At 48.3% G+C, this 21,290-nt stretch overlaps 1 protein-coding gene across 1 annotated transcript in view; it reads left to right on the forward strand.

The window, feature by feature from the left end:
* The window catches only part of LOC144173957 (guanylate cyclase soluble subunit beta-1-like), a 156,642-nt gene that overhangs the window by 96,873 nt on the left and 38,479 nt on the right, over positions 1 to 21,290 (forward strand). Inside the window, exon 6 of the mRNA XM_077702332.1 lies at positions 10,513 to 10,774. Within this exon, the coding sequence (XP_077558458.1) occupies positions 10,513 to 10,774 (262 nt within the window). The remainder of the gene's footprint in view (positions 1 to 10,512; positions 10,775 to 21,290) is intronic.

The raw sequence follows: 21,290 nt of genomic DNA on the forward strand, positions 1-21,290 counted from the left end.
TATTATACTGAGTACTTTCCCTCGTACGTTGCCCAAGAAGTGCCCTTTTGTTGCGGGCATTGCTTGCATAAAAATCCAGTACCTCTCCGCGGCCCAGAATGTGCCACTCTCAGAAACAACGGCGATGTCGGGTTCTTACTCGGTCATGATAGGCTCCAGAAGACCCACTTCGCAGGCTCCGGAAGATGTCTACATTTTTTTTTGTTCTTACAAACGTAATTTTCAAGCTCCAAGTCATACACCTAGGAAAAAAAAGTTTCATACGAACCTCTACGATAGAAATTTCATATTAATGTGAACAACCTGTTTATCGGCACCTGAGTGTTTAAGGGACGGCGTCATTGTTTATTCGGTGACTCATGTCCGATGTGTTATCCGTTAGCGCTCCATCACAGGCGAAGCAGGTTAGATTGAGACTTGTGGCTTAATCGCAACCCAACGTTGTGCCTCGCACCGTGACTAAGGGCCCATTTCTGTTATCGTTTCATAAAAAGCGATTAGCAACTGCCCTAAATCGTTCGTGGCCTCTGTATTGGACTTCGTTTAAATTGGCATATTGAGCGAGAACAGAAGAAAATCAGTGAGGGATCAGTGAGATATGGCAAATAATAATGCACTTGAGGAAATAATACCTTATAAACAAAACTACAGCTCGACCCTTTTCTTTTTTGGGGCCCCTTTCTCTTTTTTTACGGGCTCGACACCCCGCAGGAAGGGGCGGCAAAGCTCTTAGGAAAGTCCACACAGAGGCTGGAGAATGGAAACATCCTCGAACACGGTTCAGTTTGACTAACAGCCCATTGTCACTTTCAGCGAGGCCTGAAGAGTGTCACTGACAAGTCAAAACCATACTGTTGCTTGCTGAAAATCGGGCATAATAAATCGCGAAAAAGCATCACCCAAAGTGACTGCTGCCGACGGGTATGCAACAAAAAGTGTATAGCAGTGCCACTACAGTACACGATTGGTTGTTCGCATCTAGGTATTCACCTTCCTTCTCATACAGATTCAGCTTGCGGTTCTTTTGCCGTTGTTGTTTTACACAACGCCAACCGATTAATGCCTTAACCTGTAGGCACTGAAGGTATAGGGGCTGAAGGCTGTTGTTATTAAATGCCTGATAAAGAGAGCGCGAATGACAAGGGCCGAGTAAGAACAGCCATGCTGCCGTAACAAGAAAGCGTTTGTGTTGTCCTCTTTATTGTGGTGTCCTGTATGTTTTCCTCTATTGTGTTGTCTCTATATCTTTACATTTCCTGAGCAGTAGGTACTTCAATCATAGCGGTCATTTTCTTCTTTAAAACATCGCACACAGGTAAAGTGAGAGTCACAGATCACAGATATGTGAATACATTTACCTACGTCGCAGTCCATGATATCATTATCGCGGTGTAACATCGCTTTACGTGTTTTTATAAGTAAATTACGCATAAGCGGTTGCACATGAGTAGTACTCCCGGCAGCCACACTAAAAGGAAGACGAAAGAAAACTTTAGTTTGCCTTTTGAGGCGCTGCGACCATGACTAAGCACCTAGGCTTGAACATTGGCAATCGCAACATATTTGGGACGTTTTCCGGCTTCCTTCCGCTCGTACGGAACGAGTCGGGCATGCATCTTGTGCGTGTGTGCAGGGCTCGACCTGGACACATGCCTGGAGGCGTTCGGCGAGCACTTCCTGTACTTCTGCCAACAGCACGGCTACGACCACATCCTGCGCGTGCTGGGCTCCAACATGGCCGACTTCTTGACGAACCTTGACAACCTGCACGACCATCTGGCCTCCACGTACCCGGGCATGCGTGCGCCCTCCTTCCGTGTCACGCCGGGACCCTGTGGGCAGATCCTGCTTCATTATTACAGCGACCGAAAAGGCCAGTTACAAGCACGTTACGTTACATGCAGAGTGAATCCGCCCCATCCTTACATAATGCGGATTGTGCGTTCAGCGTAGCGAACTGCAGACAAATCGCTTGCAGGATGAGTGACCCGGACACTGCGGTGGCTCCGTGTCACAACATTGAATGTTGCAAAAATATAATTATGCCAATGGTGAAAGTTGAGTTTAGTATCGGGGTTACAATATTCCTTCATGAAAGAAATGTAGGGCGGGCACTTTCTTTCTGAACTGTTAAGATTGCAATGCCTTAGTTGAGTTGAAGGTACTTTTAGTGTACGAGATTAAATAGCTATAGCGATACGAGCCGCGCGATTCTGAATGCATTCAATTGCAGTGAGAAAACCAAATCAATGAATGTACGTCCTATAGTGTCACTGAGCCCCTTACACGCTGCTGTATTTTCCCTGTATCCTAAGGTTACATCAACTGAAAGTATTACCATCTTGGGCACGTGAAATATCCCTGCATTCTTTCGCTTTTTTGGTCGTCCGGAAGGCAAAGACTTGGCAAAAATGCGGGGCAGCTTATGATAGCCCCTCGATAAATGTAGTGTGCTTTCATTGATTGGTCGTAAAATGTGAGCCGAGGGAGCATGTCTGATCTTTTTCGAAGTCTACAAGTTAGTGGAAATGTCCGAAATATGTGTGAGGGTGTTCCAACAATATGAATAAATTAGGAGCCATTCCACTCCGGGAACGCGAATGACCGGAGAACCTTCTTAGACACAAAGGTGGCGCAGAATTTAGGTGAAAGGTATGGGCAAATTTTTTTTCTCCCGAGCATTGACGGCAATCATTCATAAGAAAGAATTTTGCGCCTCGGGTACGATACATGCATGCAAGCGCCGACATAAGTTTTGCTGTGGTTGAACGCGGTTAAGCCAAGTTTGTCGAGCGGAAGCTAGGTGTTTGGGCGACAGCGCGCACTGAACGCGCACACAATTGCACGGCAAGACAAAACACAGACGATACTTGGCGTGCCCCCGCTGTAGGCGCGAACGCGCAGTAAACTTTGATCCAGCAGCGCCTCCTTGTATCATTTTCTGATGGCATACTCCCTTGCTTTTTTCCGCTGTACTCCTCCTCGCACCCCTCCCCTCAGAATTGTCTAGCGTTTAGGCGCTGCCCCTTCGGAAGCGCACGAAGCACTGGCTTGGCCTTGGCTGAACTTGCATTTGAAATAGCAGTTTACTGAATTAAAAGCGGTCTAGCACGGGTCTAACCTGCACGAACGCTTGACTTTATTGCGGTCCCTATTGCAATCACCACGAACTGGCCCATTAATTGCTGGTTCCAAGAACTGGCCCACTTATTGACCCTACTGAGAACGACCAGCATTTGTTTATTTTCTCTTACCCTCCCTCCACATTCCTTTCGTCCATCGTGACAAGTGGTCATCGTCTTCTAATAGCGGTTCTCTCTCTCTCTCTCTCTCTCTCTCTCTCTCTCTCTCTCTCTCTCTCTCTCTCTCTCTCTCTCTCTCTCTCTCTCTCTCTCTCTTCACATCCCTCCCCTTAGAACAAACGAGCGATTAGACGCTTCTAATGAGGACGCCGTCGGCACCGCGCAATGGTCCGGTCGGAGCCGAGGCTTGGTCGGAGGCGCTTCCGTTGGCGCCGTGAAACCGCAAGAGTTACTTGTTTGACATTGGCTGAGCTTGAAGGTTAGAGGGACGCTAACAGGCGTTTTCTGGGTTGTTCAGGGAGTAATAAAGTTCGATGAAAATCTTCCATAACACGGTTTTTGCGCTGCAGAGCTTAAGCACTGTGCACCAAAGGAAGTCATTGCTAGGTTACCCCGGACAGCAAGCACAAAAAGCTAAGACACATGAGAAGCGGGGTGGTGTTTCTGCTTAAGCCAGTTTGATTTCAGTCAGTGTGCGGCGCGCTGAGCATGGCGACCCTCAGCGTCGTGCAATTGGACAGCAATGCTACCGAATCCACAACTAATAATGAGTGCTGGCGTGCCTTTTAAGATTTTATGGCGGGAAAGGGCCCACTCAGCAGAACGGTCGCTTGCCGGCGTTTGTAACAGCGAAACGGCTCCTGAAATGACCGGAGGAGCCAAAAGAATAAGACTAAACTAATTGAGTTGGGAAAAAAATGGGAAAAATTGAGGCTGGATGGAAACGAACACAGGGCCCATAGAAAGCAAGTCCATCACGTATTTCCGACGCCACTTTACCTTTCTGGCTTTACCTGACAAAAGGTCGACCTAGGGAATGCATTGCGGCCTGTGACCTAGAAAATGTCGACATCCAATGCACGTAGCTCAAGGTAACACAAGTTTGATGCTGCTTGGAACGTTTTTAAGCTCAAAATTAGGGTAGCCATCCGTACAGAAAGCTTGTTCAATTCTTTTTCGCTTCTTTGTCAAGCGAAAGGGAATGATGTGTGTAATCCAGCTCTCGCTATCAATCTATGCTAAAAAATGTGCCTTTGTATATAAGTTTTTTTCTGATGTGAGCCCCGGACTCCCAAACAAGCAAAAGTGAAGGGGGGGGGGGGGGGAGTGGGGGGGGGGGAAAGGGGGGGGGGGGGGGGGGCAAGACAGAAAGCGCACAAAAGGCGAGACAAGGAAAACGAACTTCGAATTCATCTCCGCCGAGGCCGCCTTCCGCCGGCACCTCTACTCACAATGAGGGAGCTGGCTCGAGGCAATGGCGTAAAGACGTATTACGGCAGTCCTATTGCTTCATAAAGGCGCAGCCACAAAGAATACATCATGCTCATATCGAGATGAAAGAGCTTCCCCTTACCGATGTGTGCAGCTGACTGCTACTTTGATCTCCACGAAGCGGCACTAATGGCTGCTTCTGGAATAAGGATCCTGACTATTCCAGCTCAAGCCTAGTGGTTTCGAATGGATGCCTCCTTTAGCCAAGTGCCCAGGGAAAAAAACAGAGAAGACATAACGCCGAGACGTATGATTAGGAAGGAAGGCACGCGACCTCTCCTCCAATGTCCCGTTTCGTTATTTCTTTCTATATTGCGCCACGTCTTCACCCCTGTCGTTTATAGGAGCCCGAGACCAACACATCTGTCTTGTCGCTTTGTCACGCTCCTTCACCTTTCTGGAGCATCGATCGCACGTATTGATCGTCACGTTCCTCCGGCAATCTTCTCGGCCCAAAGCAGCTCCAGCAGCCCCTCATCTCGAGTCTCCTGGCCGCCCGTGATCTTTGCGGGGGCGGCAGAAGGGAACTACTGCCTTGTACGACAGCACAAAATACACGGACGGAAGGAAGCCACGGCCGAGCCGTATCAGGGCCTGCTAGTTTGTTCGTTCCGGCTGTTTCTGGTCTCTCTTTTCGCTCTTGGTTGTACTGTGCGGTCTTATCGAAAGCTCAGTTTTGACTACCGCGGCGGTACTACATACGCGGCTTCCCAAGTATTTGTGGGTGGGCGTTAGGCGCCGTGCTTTCTGTAAAAAGAATGGTATCATGGCCCCCCTCCCTAAAGAGGTTTTTATAGTAGCCGCCTATGCACTGCTCCTAAAGAGGGGCTGGGGCCAAAATCTCTAAAATGCAGGCCGTCATTATGAAATGACGCGGTATTGGCGTGAAGAACACGTTTCTGTGCTGTTGGCGTCTCCATACATCGTCGTCGTAATCATCGTTTCATATAGCCACGGTACTAAAACACCGGGCCACTCGTTTACGCCTCGCTCTGGGGCGTTTCGTAACTCGTACTAAAAGAACACCGGTGCACTCGTTTACGCCTCGCGCTAGAGAGCTTCGTGCTTCAAAGACAAGAGACTTTTACAGCAAAGCTGTATCCTCTACCTTCAAGCGGTTTCGTCTCCGTTCACAAGAACGCCAAGGCGCCAAGAATACACTTGTAAACTGCATGCTTCACCCCTTCCCAGGTTTCACGTTAGTGGAGATGGCCCGGGATTTTTTCCTTGGCTCGGGCGCACTATCAGCATGGCGGGAGGTTGAAAAGGACACACAGTGCTCCAGCTCTTGTTGAGCAAAACGACGGCTCGAAGTGACGGGATGGTGCATGCGATCAAACGCAGGCGAAGCATCCTTTTCAGCTTCGGCTAGTTACGTGGTACAGCAGCGACGAGAGTCAGAGGAAGCGAAACGATGAGAAATAAAGGTGCACTTTGTACGCCGGCGGCTGAAAGTCACTTGCGACGTGATGAACGACGTGATGAATGATGAAAGCTCTAAGACACCGCCGCAATCGTCGTGTCAGTGCTGCGATGCACCTTAGGCATTTTGTCAGCCGTACGAGTGAGTAAGTGAGGATTTTTCCTCGCCACTCTCACTGAGAAGTTCTCTTTCAGCTGGCGAGATGGCTATCTAGTTTGAAGTTGTCTTTACGTTCTATTGACAACCGCCTCAAGGAAGGCCTTATTCTGACAAACATTACCCCCCTCTCTCTCTCCCTACTCGCAGGGCTCCACCCAATCGTGCTGGGAATCGTCAAGGTGGTCGGGAAAGAGTTTTTCAACACTGAGGTCCGGGCGGACATATCCGTGGTGTCGGAGTTTGGAGACAGAGCCCACGTCACCTTGGAAATAACAGAGCAGAACAAGGAAGGCAAGAGCTGCCTGCTTCCAAGGTCAGTGGCATACATCCATCTAATAAAACATAAACAAGTAAAAAAAAATAAATAAATAAACGCCCGCACCTGTAACATCAGAACCAGGCTCCCAATTGTTCAGTACCGTTCAAACGAAAATTCGAAGCGGGCCAGGTCGAACTTGCACAGCCCGTGTAAAAATGGGCGGGAGAGCAGCCCGAACTTCTAATTTGGCAAGCTACGGAACACGAAAAACAGGTTGGGCGGTCATTTTTCGGTGACAGCAGCAAATACTATGGCTTGCTGTTTCCTCCACCATTCCCACCTAATTAGCAAAGGGCCCACGTTTCCTGTCGTGGCTTCTGCACGACAGGGAGCCTTCTGCACGAGCGTGTCGAAGAAGCGGACGCCCGCTTGCCAGAAAGGGGCCCGGAGGGCCAGCTTGCCGGTGGCTTGTAGCGGTTCTATAGTTTCTTGGCGTCATTCCCTGAAGTTCCAAAAATGTTCACACTTGTCGGCAAGGGCCGCGCGGCAGATATCTCCGGGCTTGAATCAGTGCCACCGGTTGTTATAAATCAATAGATATTCTCTTTTCGCAATCATGGTACTGTAGTCTTTTTTTATTTATTTAAGGCCCTTGGATTGGCTCGCAACCCACTCGGGGTATGAAATTGGATTTCCTTTTTGACATTCTTGAATGTATTGTCTCACAATGTAAACCGTGGAGAGTACGTAGTGGCTGGACGCCAGCGCCATCTTCCGAGCCAGCACCAGATTTTATTTTTCCCCGAACTCGCCGGAATCAACCGCGGCAATTTGCGTGATGAAAATGTGGCGTGCGGACGGGATGCTGAGAACCGAGAGAGAGGACGCAACGTAGCATGGCCGGCGTGGCTGATAAAGGAACGCAGTGACAGCCTTGACGAGGCCGCGCGTTGCTAATGCGTGTTTCCTTCCCGGTTCCCTTCGGTTTTTGCTTGCCAGTGCGAACGCGTATACGCCCTCCGTGCCCGTCGTCGCGTTCCGTTCCCGAGGGAGAACGTCGGCGTTCGCGAGCCCCACGTGTTGCGGGACGGCTTATGACGCCCTAAATTGCTTATGAGCCTTCAAAGAGCGCCGCCAGGCCACCCCGCTCAGCGTGCTCCGTCGCCGCCTAATTGCGGCTGATGCGACGCCGTTTGCCCCGGCCCCGCAGTGAGGGTACAACGCCGAGGGCCCACGGTGTCACGGGCGTCGGCGCTACTAAACGGGCCAGCATTCATTACAGTCAGTTACTTGGATAAGCGAGCCAGCTTCCTTCCATAAACGACATTTTAACGAGCCTAATATGCAATGTTTAATTTCAGTAATTTGTAAATGTTAATTTCAAACCTTTCGTTGACCTCTAGATGCCCAAGCGTTTGATGACGGGTCAGTTGGTACATTGTAATACGAAGAAAAACAACGCAAACGACAGGGCGAAGAAAGGAACCACAGAGCACAGGTGCGGTGTTCTGTGGTTCCTTTCTTCGTCTTTCGTTTGCGCTGTTTTTCTTATGTCCGGCAAACGAATCTCTTTTCGGCCATAGAACCTCTATTAAAACCACTCCATTTTGCCTGACGGGCGTATGATGTGTTACATCTTGCATTTGGCTGTCGTAGCACAGTCGTCTGCACCCTTGTCTGGAGATCTGGAGCGACGTGCAACGGGCTGCGAGAACCACATCTCTGATGAGCATTGTTTGAGACATCTTGGGTTTGAGAATTGGCTGGCGCGTTAGTAGGTTAATCGTTCACCGCCTTAGTGGTGCTGCTTCATTCGTCATGAGAAGCGTTGTAGGCGTCGCCGAGCCGCGTAGAGATATCGAACATGAAGTAGCGCGGCTTGTCGATGAGTCGCGTTATGTTCGCCTGTGTTCAGTGACCGGGCGCTGCCCCCACAATAGAAAACCGCCGTGGCAAGCAAGACAATAGAGGACAAGTCCCACTTAGTATTGCATCGCCACATGATGAGACATAAGCTAGATAAAGCCAGGAATTATGAGTCGACAGCGTTCTTCCAGTCCATAACATGTCGTTCCCGCTATTCCGACAGGCGTGTGTATCGGTGTGAAAGTGCGGCGCGATTCGATCTAAATAATTGTTGAGGGCGTTTAGCTATCAGTTTTATGTTTCGTTAGTCGACACTGATTTTCTTTTGTTATCTTCGTTCATTGGAGTCTCTTGAACACTCAAGTTGACTATCGCGTAAGGAAAGAAACAAGCGTATATTTTACTTCACTTTCATTTAAACGTCAGCAGTCTGTGACACAATAATTTGTATTCGACGCGAATTTCCCGGAGCTGAAGGATTTTTTCGGGCTTGACATAAAATAATGAAGAGGAAAATAAAACCATGAGGAATATCCGGGATGGTTTTTATGAATAAGTAAGAGGTGACTCTAGCACGCCGATCCCCCCCCCCCCCCCACCTCCCCCCCCCCCCCCCCCCCTGCCCGGGCTGCACGCAACTGCCGCTGCCTAAACCAGTGGCGCAGCAGTCACCCCGAGCCAGTGCGGTTTGGGCGGCAGATCCCACCTTCCATTCCTGCTGGCGATGTTGGCCCTTACATAGTGGCGCCCACAGCGCCTCCAAGGAGCCATGACGAGAAAATACAACTTCGTGTAATTGGAAAGAACTAGGATTCAGTATCTCGCTCAGCTCCATTACAGCCACAAAAGATGTTTTTTTAATGAAAAAAGGCAAGAAGTATTTAAAAACTTTCAAATTTCTCGCCACAGTGACGTGTTATGAGCAAGAATGACGTCATACGGGCCAACAATAAAACATAATTTTCAGTGCGTTAACTGCACGTTAGCATTCGAGTGATGCGGTCAAATGGAACTAGAGGCCCCATTATAGACGTCCAGTCATGTGTCGTAGCGACAGCTCAGTTAGGCGGCCGCCAATCGCACAAACAAGGTTCCGTGACGCCATAGAAAAGTTGCATGAAATTGGCTAGGGGGTCGCGACTGCTTCACATGTTTTCTTCAATATCTCCGTTATTTTTTCGAAGATTGCGATGATATTGGTATCATTGTTATCGGGAATAAGCAGTCTTTCTAATAAACCTTACTTGTATTTTGTCTTCATGGCTCCTTTAAGCACTCCTAAAGAGCTGTGAATGCTTTCTCACTCACAGCTCATAAGGTGTGCCGAAGTGTTGTTGGAGTTTTTTAGTCACATATTACATCACACATTCCCTTCTTCTTTCACCCGTTCATTTTATAATCTTGGCTGCATCACTGTGAGTGCACTCCATGCCGAAACGAGACAATGTGGACTTTCATTTAGGTATACCGCCGCCTTTTTGAATAGCTAATTTAAGTAAAAAAATCGCACAAGAAACAGGACTAGGGAACACAAGTACAATGAACGGACGTTAACTTCCAAAAAGAATTAATTTGAAGAAACAGAAGTTTTTATTCGGGAAAATGGGACTGCATCGCAGCCAGGTCATGAGCACTTCCTGGTTGAATCTCGCCGCAGGCCTTCGGCATAACCAAACTAACCTTGTTTGGAAACCGCTTGTTTTTGCAAGTGGTATCACGACTGTCATAAAGAGCAAAAAAAAAATTGGCTGACCATTATGATACTCCCTAATGCGAAATGTGAGCGGAACACGAACAGCATAGCCTTTTCTGCGACGGCGCATAGCTGCTGCTTCGGCGGCGCGCACCCCTGGATTGCGGCGTCAGCGGGGCTCAGCCTGTGCTCGGGGAGCTCGTCTAGCCGAAGCGGTGGACGAAGCACTTCCTTTGGCTTCGGAAGTGATCGCGTCATCGGAGAACGCACGACGGCGCGCGTTACTCTGGCGTTATATCGCACAGGGTCGCCGCCACGGAGCACTACTCATGCCGCACTAGCGACACATCGCTTTCCCCCTCACAATTCCTCAGTACTCTTCTCCTCCGCTGTCCTCCTCGCTCTCTGTTCGAACAAGGCCATTGGCAGGGGCTCCTAGAACCCACTGGAGCGGGCGTTTAAAAGCTGCGCTCTAAAAGTAGCCACCAGTTGTGCCACTGAACGAGAAATGTTCTCTCTTCCTCCCCGCGCCCTGCAGCCACGCGTCCGAGACGTTGAGCAACCGGCCCGAGGACCTGCCCATGGGCGTGCGGACCATGTGCGCGGCCTTCCCATTCCACGTGCTGTTCGGACGAGACTTCGGCATCGTGCAAGCGGGGAAGGGCCTGCTTCGTCTCGCCGGCCATCTCTGGAAGGAGAGCCGGGCCCGCGGCCGGCACCTCAACTTCGACGACATCTTCGAGATCACGCGCCCTGTCATCGACTGCACCTTCGAGTCCATACGCAGCTACTGCAACCAGGTTCGTCCTCTTTTGAGCCCTCCTCTCAGTAAGTCTAGAGACTGACTCAAAGTGGGGAGTCCGTTATATGGCTTGGCGTTCGAACAAGCAGCATTGTGAGTATTAAATATTAAATATGTACTTTACTTGTACAACTAAGCTGTGTTTTCCCGAAGTGTAAACAGCTTTCTCAATCCGCAAACTTTTGGTTATTCGAACGTACTGTTCTGTTGCCGTTAGAGGCGCTAAAGATAAAATGTTAGCCGCTTCCCCAAGGCCCACTACCCACCCATAAACCTACTGCTATCCAAATGGGAGTGTTTACTATCCCAATCTTTACTAAATCAAAATCTTCGCAGTGCGCGCGCGCGCGTGTGTGTAGCAGGCTGGTTGTGGGGTGTAGCACACCGACGCTCCGCAGGTGGTGAGGCGTGCTGTAGTGGAAGGCTCCGAATTAATTTTGACCACCTGGAGATCCTTAACGTCCACCGAAATCACGAACACACGATGTTTTTTCTTTCGCTTTCATCAGGGAAGCAGCCGCCGTGGCTGGGAATTGAACCCGCGTCCTCGTGCTCAGCAGCACAACGCCTTAGCCACTGAGCCACCGCGGCGGGTAGCTCGAATCCTCGACATCATCTATTACAACATATGCAAGTTGTAGGTTCCTTGAGTGTGGCGTCAGTTATTCTTAGCTTCGACTTTCTTTTTTTTTCTTTGGTGGTGGGAGAAGGGGGGCGGGGTGTCTATTGGTTCTACTGTAAAATAAAAGCATGCGCTGGTGTCGGTGAGGACCCGTTCTCTCTCTCTCTCTCTCTCTCTCTCTCTCTCTCTCTCTCTCTCTCTCTCTCTCTCTCTCTCTCTCTCTCTCTCTCTCTCTCTCTCTCTCTCTCTCTCTCTCTCTCTCTCTCTCTCTCTCTCTCTCTCTCTCCCTCTCTCGCTCTCTCTCTCCCTCTCTCTCTCTCTCTCTCTCTCTCTCTGTTCAAGGCTGAACCTCGTAATTTTACGCGAAGAGTTAAATGCGGCGCGCGGTGCGCTCTCCGAGAAGCACATAACGCGTCGCCATCCATCAGCTGCCTTTGGCAGGCACCGGATATCGTTTCGCCCTGTCTTCGCTCCAACTTTCTTTAAGACCATTTGAAGTTTCAACGGGAAGCAAAAAAAAGAGAGAGAAAAAAAACTATGATAACGCTGCTGTTCTCGATATGCCTTCTATGTTTTATGCGCGAAATCCTAAAGAAATGTCTATGGTAATATTTTTGCGTGCTCTGTCAATATTCTCATTTCCGTATTTGTTAGGCGCGCGAAAAACTTTCGAGCAAGTGAACTTTTTCCACTTACCAGCTGTCAAGAGAGGTAGCTGATACGGGGCGCAGTGCCGGAAAAAGTGAGATTCTATCAAGCGCCGCAGGGAGCAATTTCCAGGTTTTCAAACACATTCCTTCAACCCATCTACTTGCGTACCGGCGGCAACTGGTCTACGCTGCGCGCTAGAAAAAGAAGGAATGAAGTAAGGGCCACCCAAAAGTTACAAGCGTCAAAAAATTGTTGCCATGTGTAACCTAAAAAAGACACGTACTTCTTACTCTTACTGCCTTTTTTACATTATTGTTCTGTGCCGAGAGAAATTACAAAAAAATGTTTTTAGGTTTAATGATAATTTAGGGATGCAGCAACGTTAAGCCCAAATACGAATTTAGAAGCAAACTGAACTGCAGCGTGACCAACAGAAGCAGTTGATGTCACAGCGAAATCAAGTAAGCGAAAATTGTTAAAGCAGCATTGTTGATGAAAAAAAAAAAAACACAGCGGGAGCAGGAGATTATTACAGTAAAAGCTCGTTAATTCGAACTCAGTTAATTCGAACTTCCGGTTAATTCGAACTGACGCCCTGGTCCCGGCACCACCCTGTATATTTCAATGGGGGGAACTTCCGATAATTTGAACGCGTCGGTATACAGAACGGTTAATTCGAACTATGATCCCCTGGTTTCCATCGCTCCTCGCAGAAGAAGTCGGCCCAGAGTTATTACAATGTGTTGTAAATCCAAACCAAACCAAATTTACATGAGATGGAAAAGAACGAAACAGACAAACAATAGTGTAGCGCGCGTGCTACGCTGCTGCGACAGCGTATTGCGCTTCCGCAGCGGATGCCGCGCCGCAGGGTTTTCTTTGTGCCGCTGTCGCTGGTGTGGGCTGCGATCACGGGGCGTGCGCAACAAACGTGTATTAGCGCGCAATTTGCGATATCGAGTTTAGAGGTGGCTTTTTTGCGTTCCGCCTGCACAGTGTGGCGCGATGTCCATGCATTCTAGCGCCTACCCGTTAATTCGAACTCAGCTTAATACAAATTATTTTATGGTCCCCTTCGAGTTCGAATTAGCGAGCTTTTACTGTATTTCGTTTTCCTTGATTTTCGCTTTTTGTAAAGCATCCATTGCCATTCCGATATATTTCCGCGGTTGCGCGGCGCCAGCGCTTCTTGTCGAATACGAGACGAGAAGTACTGGGAAGCGGCGTACCTCTGCTGGGAAAGTCAAATGGCCGAGACCTCGGCCACCGGAGTCCTGCGTCGCCAACTCGGAATGCAATGTTCTGTAAAGATAAGAGCTACCGGCGCGCAACCTTGCGTGATGTGCCTCCCGGGATGCGAAACGGGAACATCGGTTGCCATGGGAACTAAAGTGGCCCAGCGCCCGTCCTCCCAAGTGAAACGAACAAAACGAACCCATTCGCGCGAAAAAAAAAATCAGAAACCTGCTTTAAATTAGAGTCCCACATCTGGATTACCTTCCTTAACTATGAAGAGTTATATGCTTTAGGCTTCCCTCGGGGTCCGTAAAAGGGCTGTCAGTTATAAAAATCGGTTGTTCAAAACTCGCTCTCGTTAAGCTAAACTGCCGGTAAAGCGAAGAGATTTTAAGTGTAGTTCTGCTTGACCAATCGTAATCAGATTCGAGTACACAAGTTCGCTATACAAGGTGGTCAAAATTAAGTCGACAGGTTTTTTTTAAATTAGGCGCTTCGATTTACGTGAAGACCACCTCTACAGTGAGGTTATGCGCCCAGGGGGACATATAATTACATGGTAATTATTGATGTCGGTGGCTCAATCAACTAAATATGATAAATTAATTTTTCAACTATTACAGTAAGAAGGCATGTTTGTATTGGAAAGTAGATGATATTGTGTTTCTAGGCAGTTTCATTCGGCAGAATTCTTCTAGCGGATCCGTACTCGGAGATAATCGAACTGCGAAGTTTAATCGCACTTCGCATGATTAGGCATGCTAGACAGTGAACACCGGCGCAAAGCTCCTCCCTTTTGTTCTGTGTTTCGACAGCGGTTCCGGGAACTGCAGATTGCGATAACGCCAACCAAGACTGAATGGGTGGCAGTTATGACTTTTGCCAACGCCTCCACCCCTTTGTCGAACTGAACACCGCACACAGCAGGTACGTCACAAAAGGGAGGAGCATGCTGCCGGTGCAGGCTGTCTTGCATGCGCAATCATGAGAACGGCAATTAAACTTCGCAGTTTTATATCTCGGGGTGCGGATCCACTATGAGAATTCTGCCAAATGAAACTGCGTATAAGCACGATTGCGTCAACATTTTTAATAAAAACATGCCTTCCTACTGCAGTCACTAAAAAGTTAATTATTCATCAGCATCATCATAATAATAATAATAATCAGCAGCAGCACCACCAGCAGCAGCCTATCTACGCCCACTTCAGGGCAAATGCCTCTCCCATTAATCTCCAATTACCCCGGTCCTGTGCTAACTGCGACCGATTTATCCCCGCAAACTTCTTGATCTCATCTGCCCATCTAACTTTCCGCCGCCCCCTGCCACACCTGCTTTCTCTAGGGATCCACCCTGTTACCCTTAATGACCAACGGTCATCTCGCCTTTGCATTACATGCCCTGCCCACACCCATTTCTTCTCCTTAATGTTTACTGATATGTCCTTGGCACGCGTTTTTTCCTTGACCCACTCCGCTCTCTTCTTGTTCGTTAATGTTACACCTATCATCTTCCGTTCCATTGCTCCCACCGACATCAATAGTCAACACCTCATTCTGTGGCTCCCCGGGCGCATAACCCCACTGTAGAGGTTGTCTTCACGTACATTTAAGAGTGTAATTTTACTAAAACCTGTCGACTTATCTTTGATCACCTTGTATAACTATTCTTCTAGTCAAGACGTTCTCATCTGCACTGCTATCCTAGAATGGTTTCCTCTTAAGCTAGCGAAGATACCCAACCTCGGACACGCATTATATGCGGATGATCTAACCCTTTGGGCCACCTCTGGCTCCAGCGGCGAACAACAGGACGCTCTCCAACAAGCCGTGGACGAAACCATCTCCTACCTTCGTCCGAGAGGCCTCACTTGTGAACCAGCCAAATCCGCCCTCCTCATCCTCAGGGCACGGTCCAGAGGACTCGCTCCCCCACCCACCCCTGACCCTCAAGTAACTATATTAGGCCAACCAATACCCACAGTGCCTACTCTCCGGATCCTTGGAGTACCCTTTCATCATGACGGCACTGGAGCAGCACTCCTCTCGCAACTGCAGGCATCCATCACACAGCTGACTCACCTTATACGCAGGATACGCAGTAAAAATCACGGCCTCACGGAACCGGACACATGCCGATTAGTGCAAGCTCTCCTACTGAGCAGAATGACATACGCCACGCCGTACCTTAACCTTCAGCAGCACGAAACCACCAAGCTTGATGCCTTAATTCGCAAGGCCTACAAGGTGGCACTCAGCCTGCCCACCTATACATCAAATGAATAATTGCTAAAGCTGGGACTACATAACACCCTTGCTGAGCATATTGAGGCACAACGCGCCTCTCAACTGCGAAGGCTAGCGCTCACCCCAGCAGGCCGGGCAGTGCTCCAAGCGCTGGGTTGGCCATCACCGAATCATGCGGAGCAGCCCCAACGCCTCCCGCCCACCATCAGGACAAGACTGCGCGTGACTCCGATACCAGAGCATATGCGCCCCACCTACAACCGAGGCCGGCGGGAGGCACGAGTCCGTTACATGAATAAGAAATACGAAGCCGACCCTCAGGTTCGTTACACCGATGTCGCCCATGACCTAACATCAACTCGCACCACCCTTGTCGCTCTCAACTCCACAGGGCAGATTGCAACTGCGGCTACATACTGCTCATGCAAGGTCGACACTGCCGAAGCCCTAGCAATCGCCCACGGCGCAACAACCCACTCAGGCCTTCACTCCCTAACAATCATCTCCGACTCCCAGCAGGCCTGTCGCCTCTACCAAGCAGGCCTTGCCCCACCCCAGGCCATCCCGCTCCTACAACGGTTGCCCGAAGATCTTACCATCACACTCATTTGGGCGCCTGGTCACGCTGGACTCCCAGGGAACGAAGCAGCGCATGCTGCCGCCCGAGCGCTTCACTCCCGGGCATTCCCATCCAAGGAGCCGGCGAGCCGGACACCTCAGTTATCCCCACCTGACTTACTCACACCCCTCGACACCACTTCCAATGCCCTTCTATCTCACTATACCCACACACGAAGAACATACCCTCCTCCTCATCACACGCTCACCAACTACGAATGTTACACATACCGCCGACTACAAACTGGCACAATCTTCAATCACGCCATCCTACACCATATCGCCCCCACTATCTACCCTTCCCACTGCCAGCACTGCAATACCCCTCTCACCACTTACCATCTAGCATTCTCCTGCCCCTACTCACCTAACCCCCTCCCCTCACCCTCCCTGGAGCAGTGTGAGACTGAGCTGACCAGCCCGGACCCAGCCCACCAGCAGGCCCTGGTCTCCCGGGCTCTCCAGTCAGCGCGGTCACGAGGCCTTCAGGACTAAGGAGGCCTCCCACACCCCTTCCCCTTCCCCTGTTGCTCCAATAAACGTTCACCACCACTCTTTGTAGCTACGCTTCTGGAAAAAAAAAACCTGCGAGTAATTTGAAATTAAGCGTTGGGCTAAGCGCTGGCTAAATGCTTGAGCGCTCCATGTGGCATTGCATGTCTCGATACAACGAAGTGTAAAAAATAAATGAACCCATACTTCTAGCGAACTTCAATACAGGACGAAGAAGGAAAAGACGAAACACACGCTAGTTTCGTCCCTTTTTGTTCGTCCTGTGTTAAAGATCTAGAAGTTTGAGCTCATTAGTCAGTAACCAACGCGCCCAACTCACCGCTTTAATTGCAAAAAATAAAGCAGGGTTCGAACGTTTACGCAGAGATTTCCGGGGTACGCACTAAAACTTTCCAGCTTTGTTTTAATTGCTGCGGAGAGCCTGCTGTCAGCAAAACTGGCCTTAAGCACTACGAAAGGGCCAGCTGCTATACAATTACAGAAAATCTTTCATTTCGTCTGCATCTCAGAAGAGGGTGGTCTGTAGTCAGCATTAGCACAGCCTTAAATTTTCGAACCATCCACAGGAAGTTGTCGCTGGCTTGGTACAGCCAACACTAGCAGTCAGTTATTTAACACTGTTTAACACCGCCTTAGCAAGAGCATAGGGAGCTGTTCCGACTTGACAACAAAATAGTACCCACTCATCCAACTCCTTGAACACCTGCTCCAGAAGCTAAGGCGTACGCTTGCTGAGCAAACAGGCACTGCACATTTTACTACGTGTGTGCGGCAACGTTACACATGCTCTGCTTTCCTCCAGAGCTTTTTTTCGGAAAAAAAATATTGGCTAGATTCATCAAGTATTCACCAAATTGCCTGGCAACAAGTATTCCTGAATGTTGGTTAGAGCAGGTAAATTCGAGGTATCGGGCTCACGTAGCCTGAATCCGCGTATAATGCTTTGTTACTTACTTTTCGTTCACTTATGGCAGGAACAGAAATGATTGTGCTATATGAAAAAGACACAAAGAAAAGATACTGAATGTATGTAATTGTGTACGCGCTCAAATATTATTGAGCGACGTTAAGCACTCTTTCACATTTTCAGCCCTCCAATATTAACAGCGCACTTACGGTGTTGCTACGGCGGCAACCAAAACCATTTTGACGATGCTATCGATGCAACAGGCTGGCAAATGAGACTTGAGGATGTTTTTCAATCAGAAGAAGGAAACACTTTTCACGCTATGTGAAGTAACCTGAATAGCTTTCCCGTACAGTTAAGTATGAATAACACATACACCTGAGCTTGGCATAGATATTCCAAAAATATGTTTTTGCTTTACCATCATTTCATAGCAGTAAATGCCCGCAGCTCTAATCGCGCCAGTGCAGGCAACCCAGCGGAGTTTTCAGCTAAATACAACATTATGTCACATCGGTAGACCCCGTTCCGAACAAAAGACGCGGCCGTCTTGCGGCAGTTTTTGTTTGCCACCCAGTGTTAAGCCGTTGCAAAAAAAAAAAAAGAAAAAAAGAAAAAAAGAAAAAAAGTTGGGCTTAGGCGAGCTATTGAGAACCATGGAAATCGAAATAAGCGCGTAGTGTTTACCTTCAGTGAAACTGCTGCCCCAGCTTTTTAGAAATTGCAAGCATAGGCGCGTAAAAATAAACAGACTGTACAAAGTAAAGACTGCATTTCGTCACAACCAGGCAATGTCTTGCGCATGTGACAGTGTCGGTTGCGCGCAAGCTGAGCCTCTGTGCAAGCTCTCAATGCTGCACCCGGTACCAGCTTTTCCGGAAACATTGGCTGTACAGCGGCGAGGCGATTTGCGTGAAATCCGGATGGTTTTCCGACGAACACGACGAATGACGAACAGGCAGGCCATTTGAATATGTCTAATGGTACACTCGCGAAACCGTGGAAATGCAACGAATGTCGCGAAAGAATACGGCAAGAAGACCTCGCGTCAAAAACTCATCTGCTTTTGATGTGCTCGCTATAAAAACAAGAGGTTTTATTTCGTCCTTGAGAGATATATCTCAATTGATGCGGGTAATTTAGTACAGGATCTGTTGTAAGATAAAACCGCAAAAAAAAAAAAAAACGACACATCCGAGTTGTCGTTTGGTTCAGCATCATAAGATGCACTAGCGTACGCTTTGAGGGGCATAGGGGGTAACTGGTCAAATATAAACATGGGATAACCTTTATGCATTTACTACGATCCCTGTGTGGAGGAGAATAAGAAAATAGAAAAGGAAATCGTTTGCTTAATTTTAAGCACGTATGCTGTATGTGCAGGAAACCGGAATAAAGGTTGTCTAGGTTTCTACAAGTTATCTGACGAAACTGTCAAATGCAATCGCTTTTTGCAAGATCGTTTATTATCTGAAAAAGACTATAATATTTTGCTGTCATCGCTGATGAGCTTGGTCCACAGGTGATCAATATTTATTAAGGAATTAAAATACAGATCTCTATTTCGCAGTCAGGGGACGGCTGCGTTCCTCGCAACCTTTCTGGAGAGATGGGAGGTTTCAGCAGCAAAACGTGGCGAGCCAATTAGCGTGCACACAATATGTGAAACGAATAACTAGGAAGGAATCCAATTAAGGTATTACCCTATAGCGTGGGAGGAATAAATACGGAAGCCAGCCTTCCTCGTATCATAACAAGCCCTTGCTATTAATCTATAACACTGCTATGAGCGATTTGCATGCCAAATGACATTACCTTCCGGAATATTGGTTTACATATATTCAGACATCTCTTACTAAATATATTTACAACTTGAGGTACTCCTTGGAGGCCTTCATAAAATAAAATAAAAACAGTGAAAATTTGCATATTTAGCGTCTCTTTTGTGTACCACTAGAACTTATAATTGAGGCATGTCATGCCCACTAGACAGGCGTAAATTCGCGATCATGGCATAGTGGCCGATTAGCCTCACATCGGCACACAGGTGGGCAAATATGCGACCTTTTAAGTGTCGAACTCACAATCAATTTTCTCCGCGTCCCCTCAATCTATATTTGCCGATAGGGTAGTGTTCATCGCAAGAAAGCCAACACCAACGTCAATTTATTACAACAGCCGTCCCATCTACTATCCTAACTTAACCTCACCTCCAGCACTAACGCATTAACCAGTGGCCTTCGTCAATCCCGAGTAAATTCAGGGGTTTCTCTGGGACACGATGCACTTATTTTTATGGGAAACAGATACCCTACATACATGGCCTTAAGGGCTAATAATTAGCATGCAAAATCAGCCCTAACCTTCCGAGAGCGTCCATGGAGATGCTGAACAATTTTTTTCTCACTTCTGGGTAATAGTGTGCAAAGCCTTGTGCGCACGATCACTGAAAATGCCATAACAAAAATATAGGACAAAGATGGGCGTAAAGCAGCACTTTTTGTCTCAGGTTCTTTGTGAACCCCCATTCTAAGTACTGAATGCGCTCCTTGACTACTTTCTAAAAACATTACATATTTAGCAAAAAAAAATGAAAAAAAATGTTGCAGGGTCCTTTTAACCAACCAGTTGGTCCTTAATGGTTTTTCAATGCACCTGACACAATTTCCGTCAGTGGAGTCGGCTTCATCACGTCGAGGACGTCACTGCCTTAGGTAGTTTTCATTCATTCATTCATTCATTCATTCATTCATTCATTCATTCATTCATTCATTTTTGCCGAAAAGATGGGTCGGCAATGTGCTCCTGAAACGGCGGCTCGACACGCGATGCCCGGGCCGTCTGTCCCGTCAAATACTGTCTGTCCTGCGTGCTCGCGCCCTTTCCCAGCCACTTTTCCTTTATTCGGAATGCATCACAAGCGCTGCCTGAGGCGGTACTACGGACGGAATCAGTGGCCTTCTTGCGCAGATCGCCGGTACGCGATCCAACCGGCGCTTCGTCGATAAATTCCGAGCGCCGGCGACGGAGAAGACAGCAGAGAATGAACCCGGATGCTTTATGACCTGGGGTTAGGAAGCTTAATGGGATTGACGGTTAAACATCCGGCTGCGTTACGCAAAACAAAGCGCCGCGCTTCGTGAGCTGTCCCTCTTGTCGTGGGGCAATTAATTTACTCGTGGTCGGCAAGAGTGAGAAAGCGCCTCTCTTCCTTTGTCCTTGATCGAATGGTGAGCATGCTCGCGGTCGCTTAAAGAGGAATGTGTATCATTAAGCTATGTTAATCGGTCTTCGCTGTGTACGCGCACGTTATTGTTGCTGCTGTAGAAATATTTAGCGCGGCCAATAAATAAAGAAAATAAAGATATGAGTGCACGCATAAGTTGCATTTGGTAAAAAAATTATTTCAAGGCGATTCGAGCATTCCCAAGTGCCATCAATATATTATGGTTAATAGGTACCACCGACGATTTCGGGGGATTATTCTCGGTTAGTCAGCTTGTTTTTATTCTTGAGAATGAACAACAGACTCAGAATTGGTGAAGTTCTGGCTGCTGGTTTTTTACTCGCTATGAAATCGTCGTCAACGTCATCCTAATTATGTTATCTATACAGCTCCGGGGCCTCTCGCTTACATTTTTAACTGCTCCGAGCTAGTGCTATCTGAATTTATACTGTCCCCCAATTCTTCTCGCATACTTCCATCGCGTTACAGGTCTT

The sequence above is a fragment of the Haemaphysalis longicornis genome, unplaced genomic scaffold (genome assembly GCF_048455015.1).
Source record: "Haemaphysalis longicornis isolate Haplotype H1 unplaced genomic scaffold, Haemaphysalis longicornis Haplotype H1 scaffold_3, whole genome shotgun sequence".
NCBI lineage: Eukaryota > Metazoa > Arthropoda > Arachnida > Ixodida > Ixodidae > Haemaphysalis > Haemaphysalis longicornis.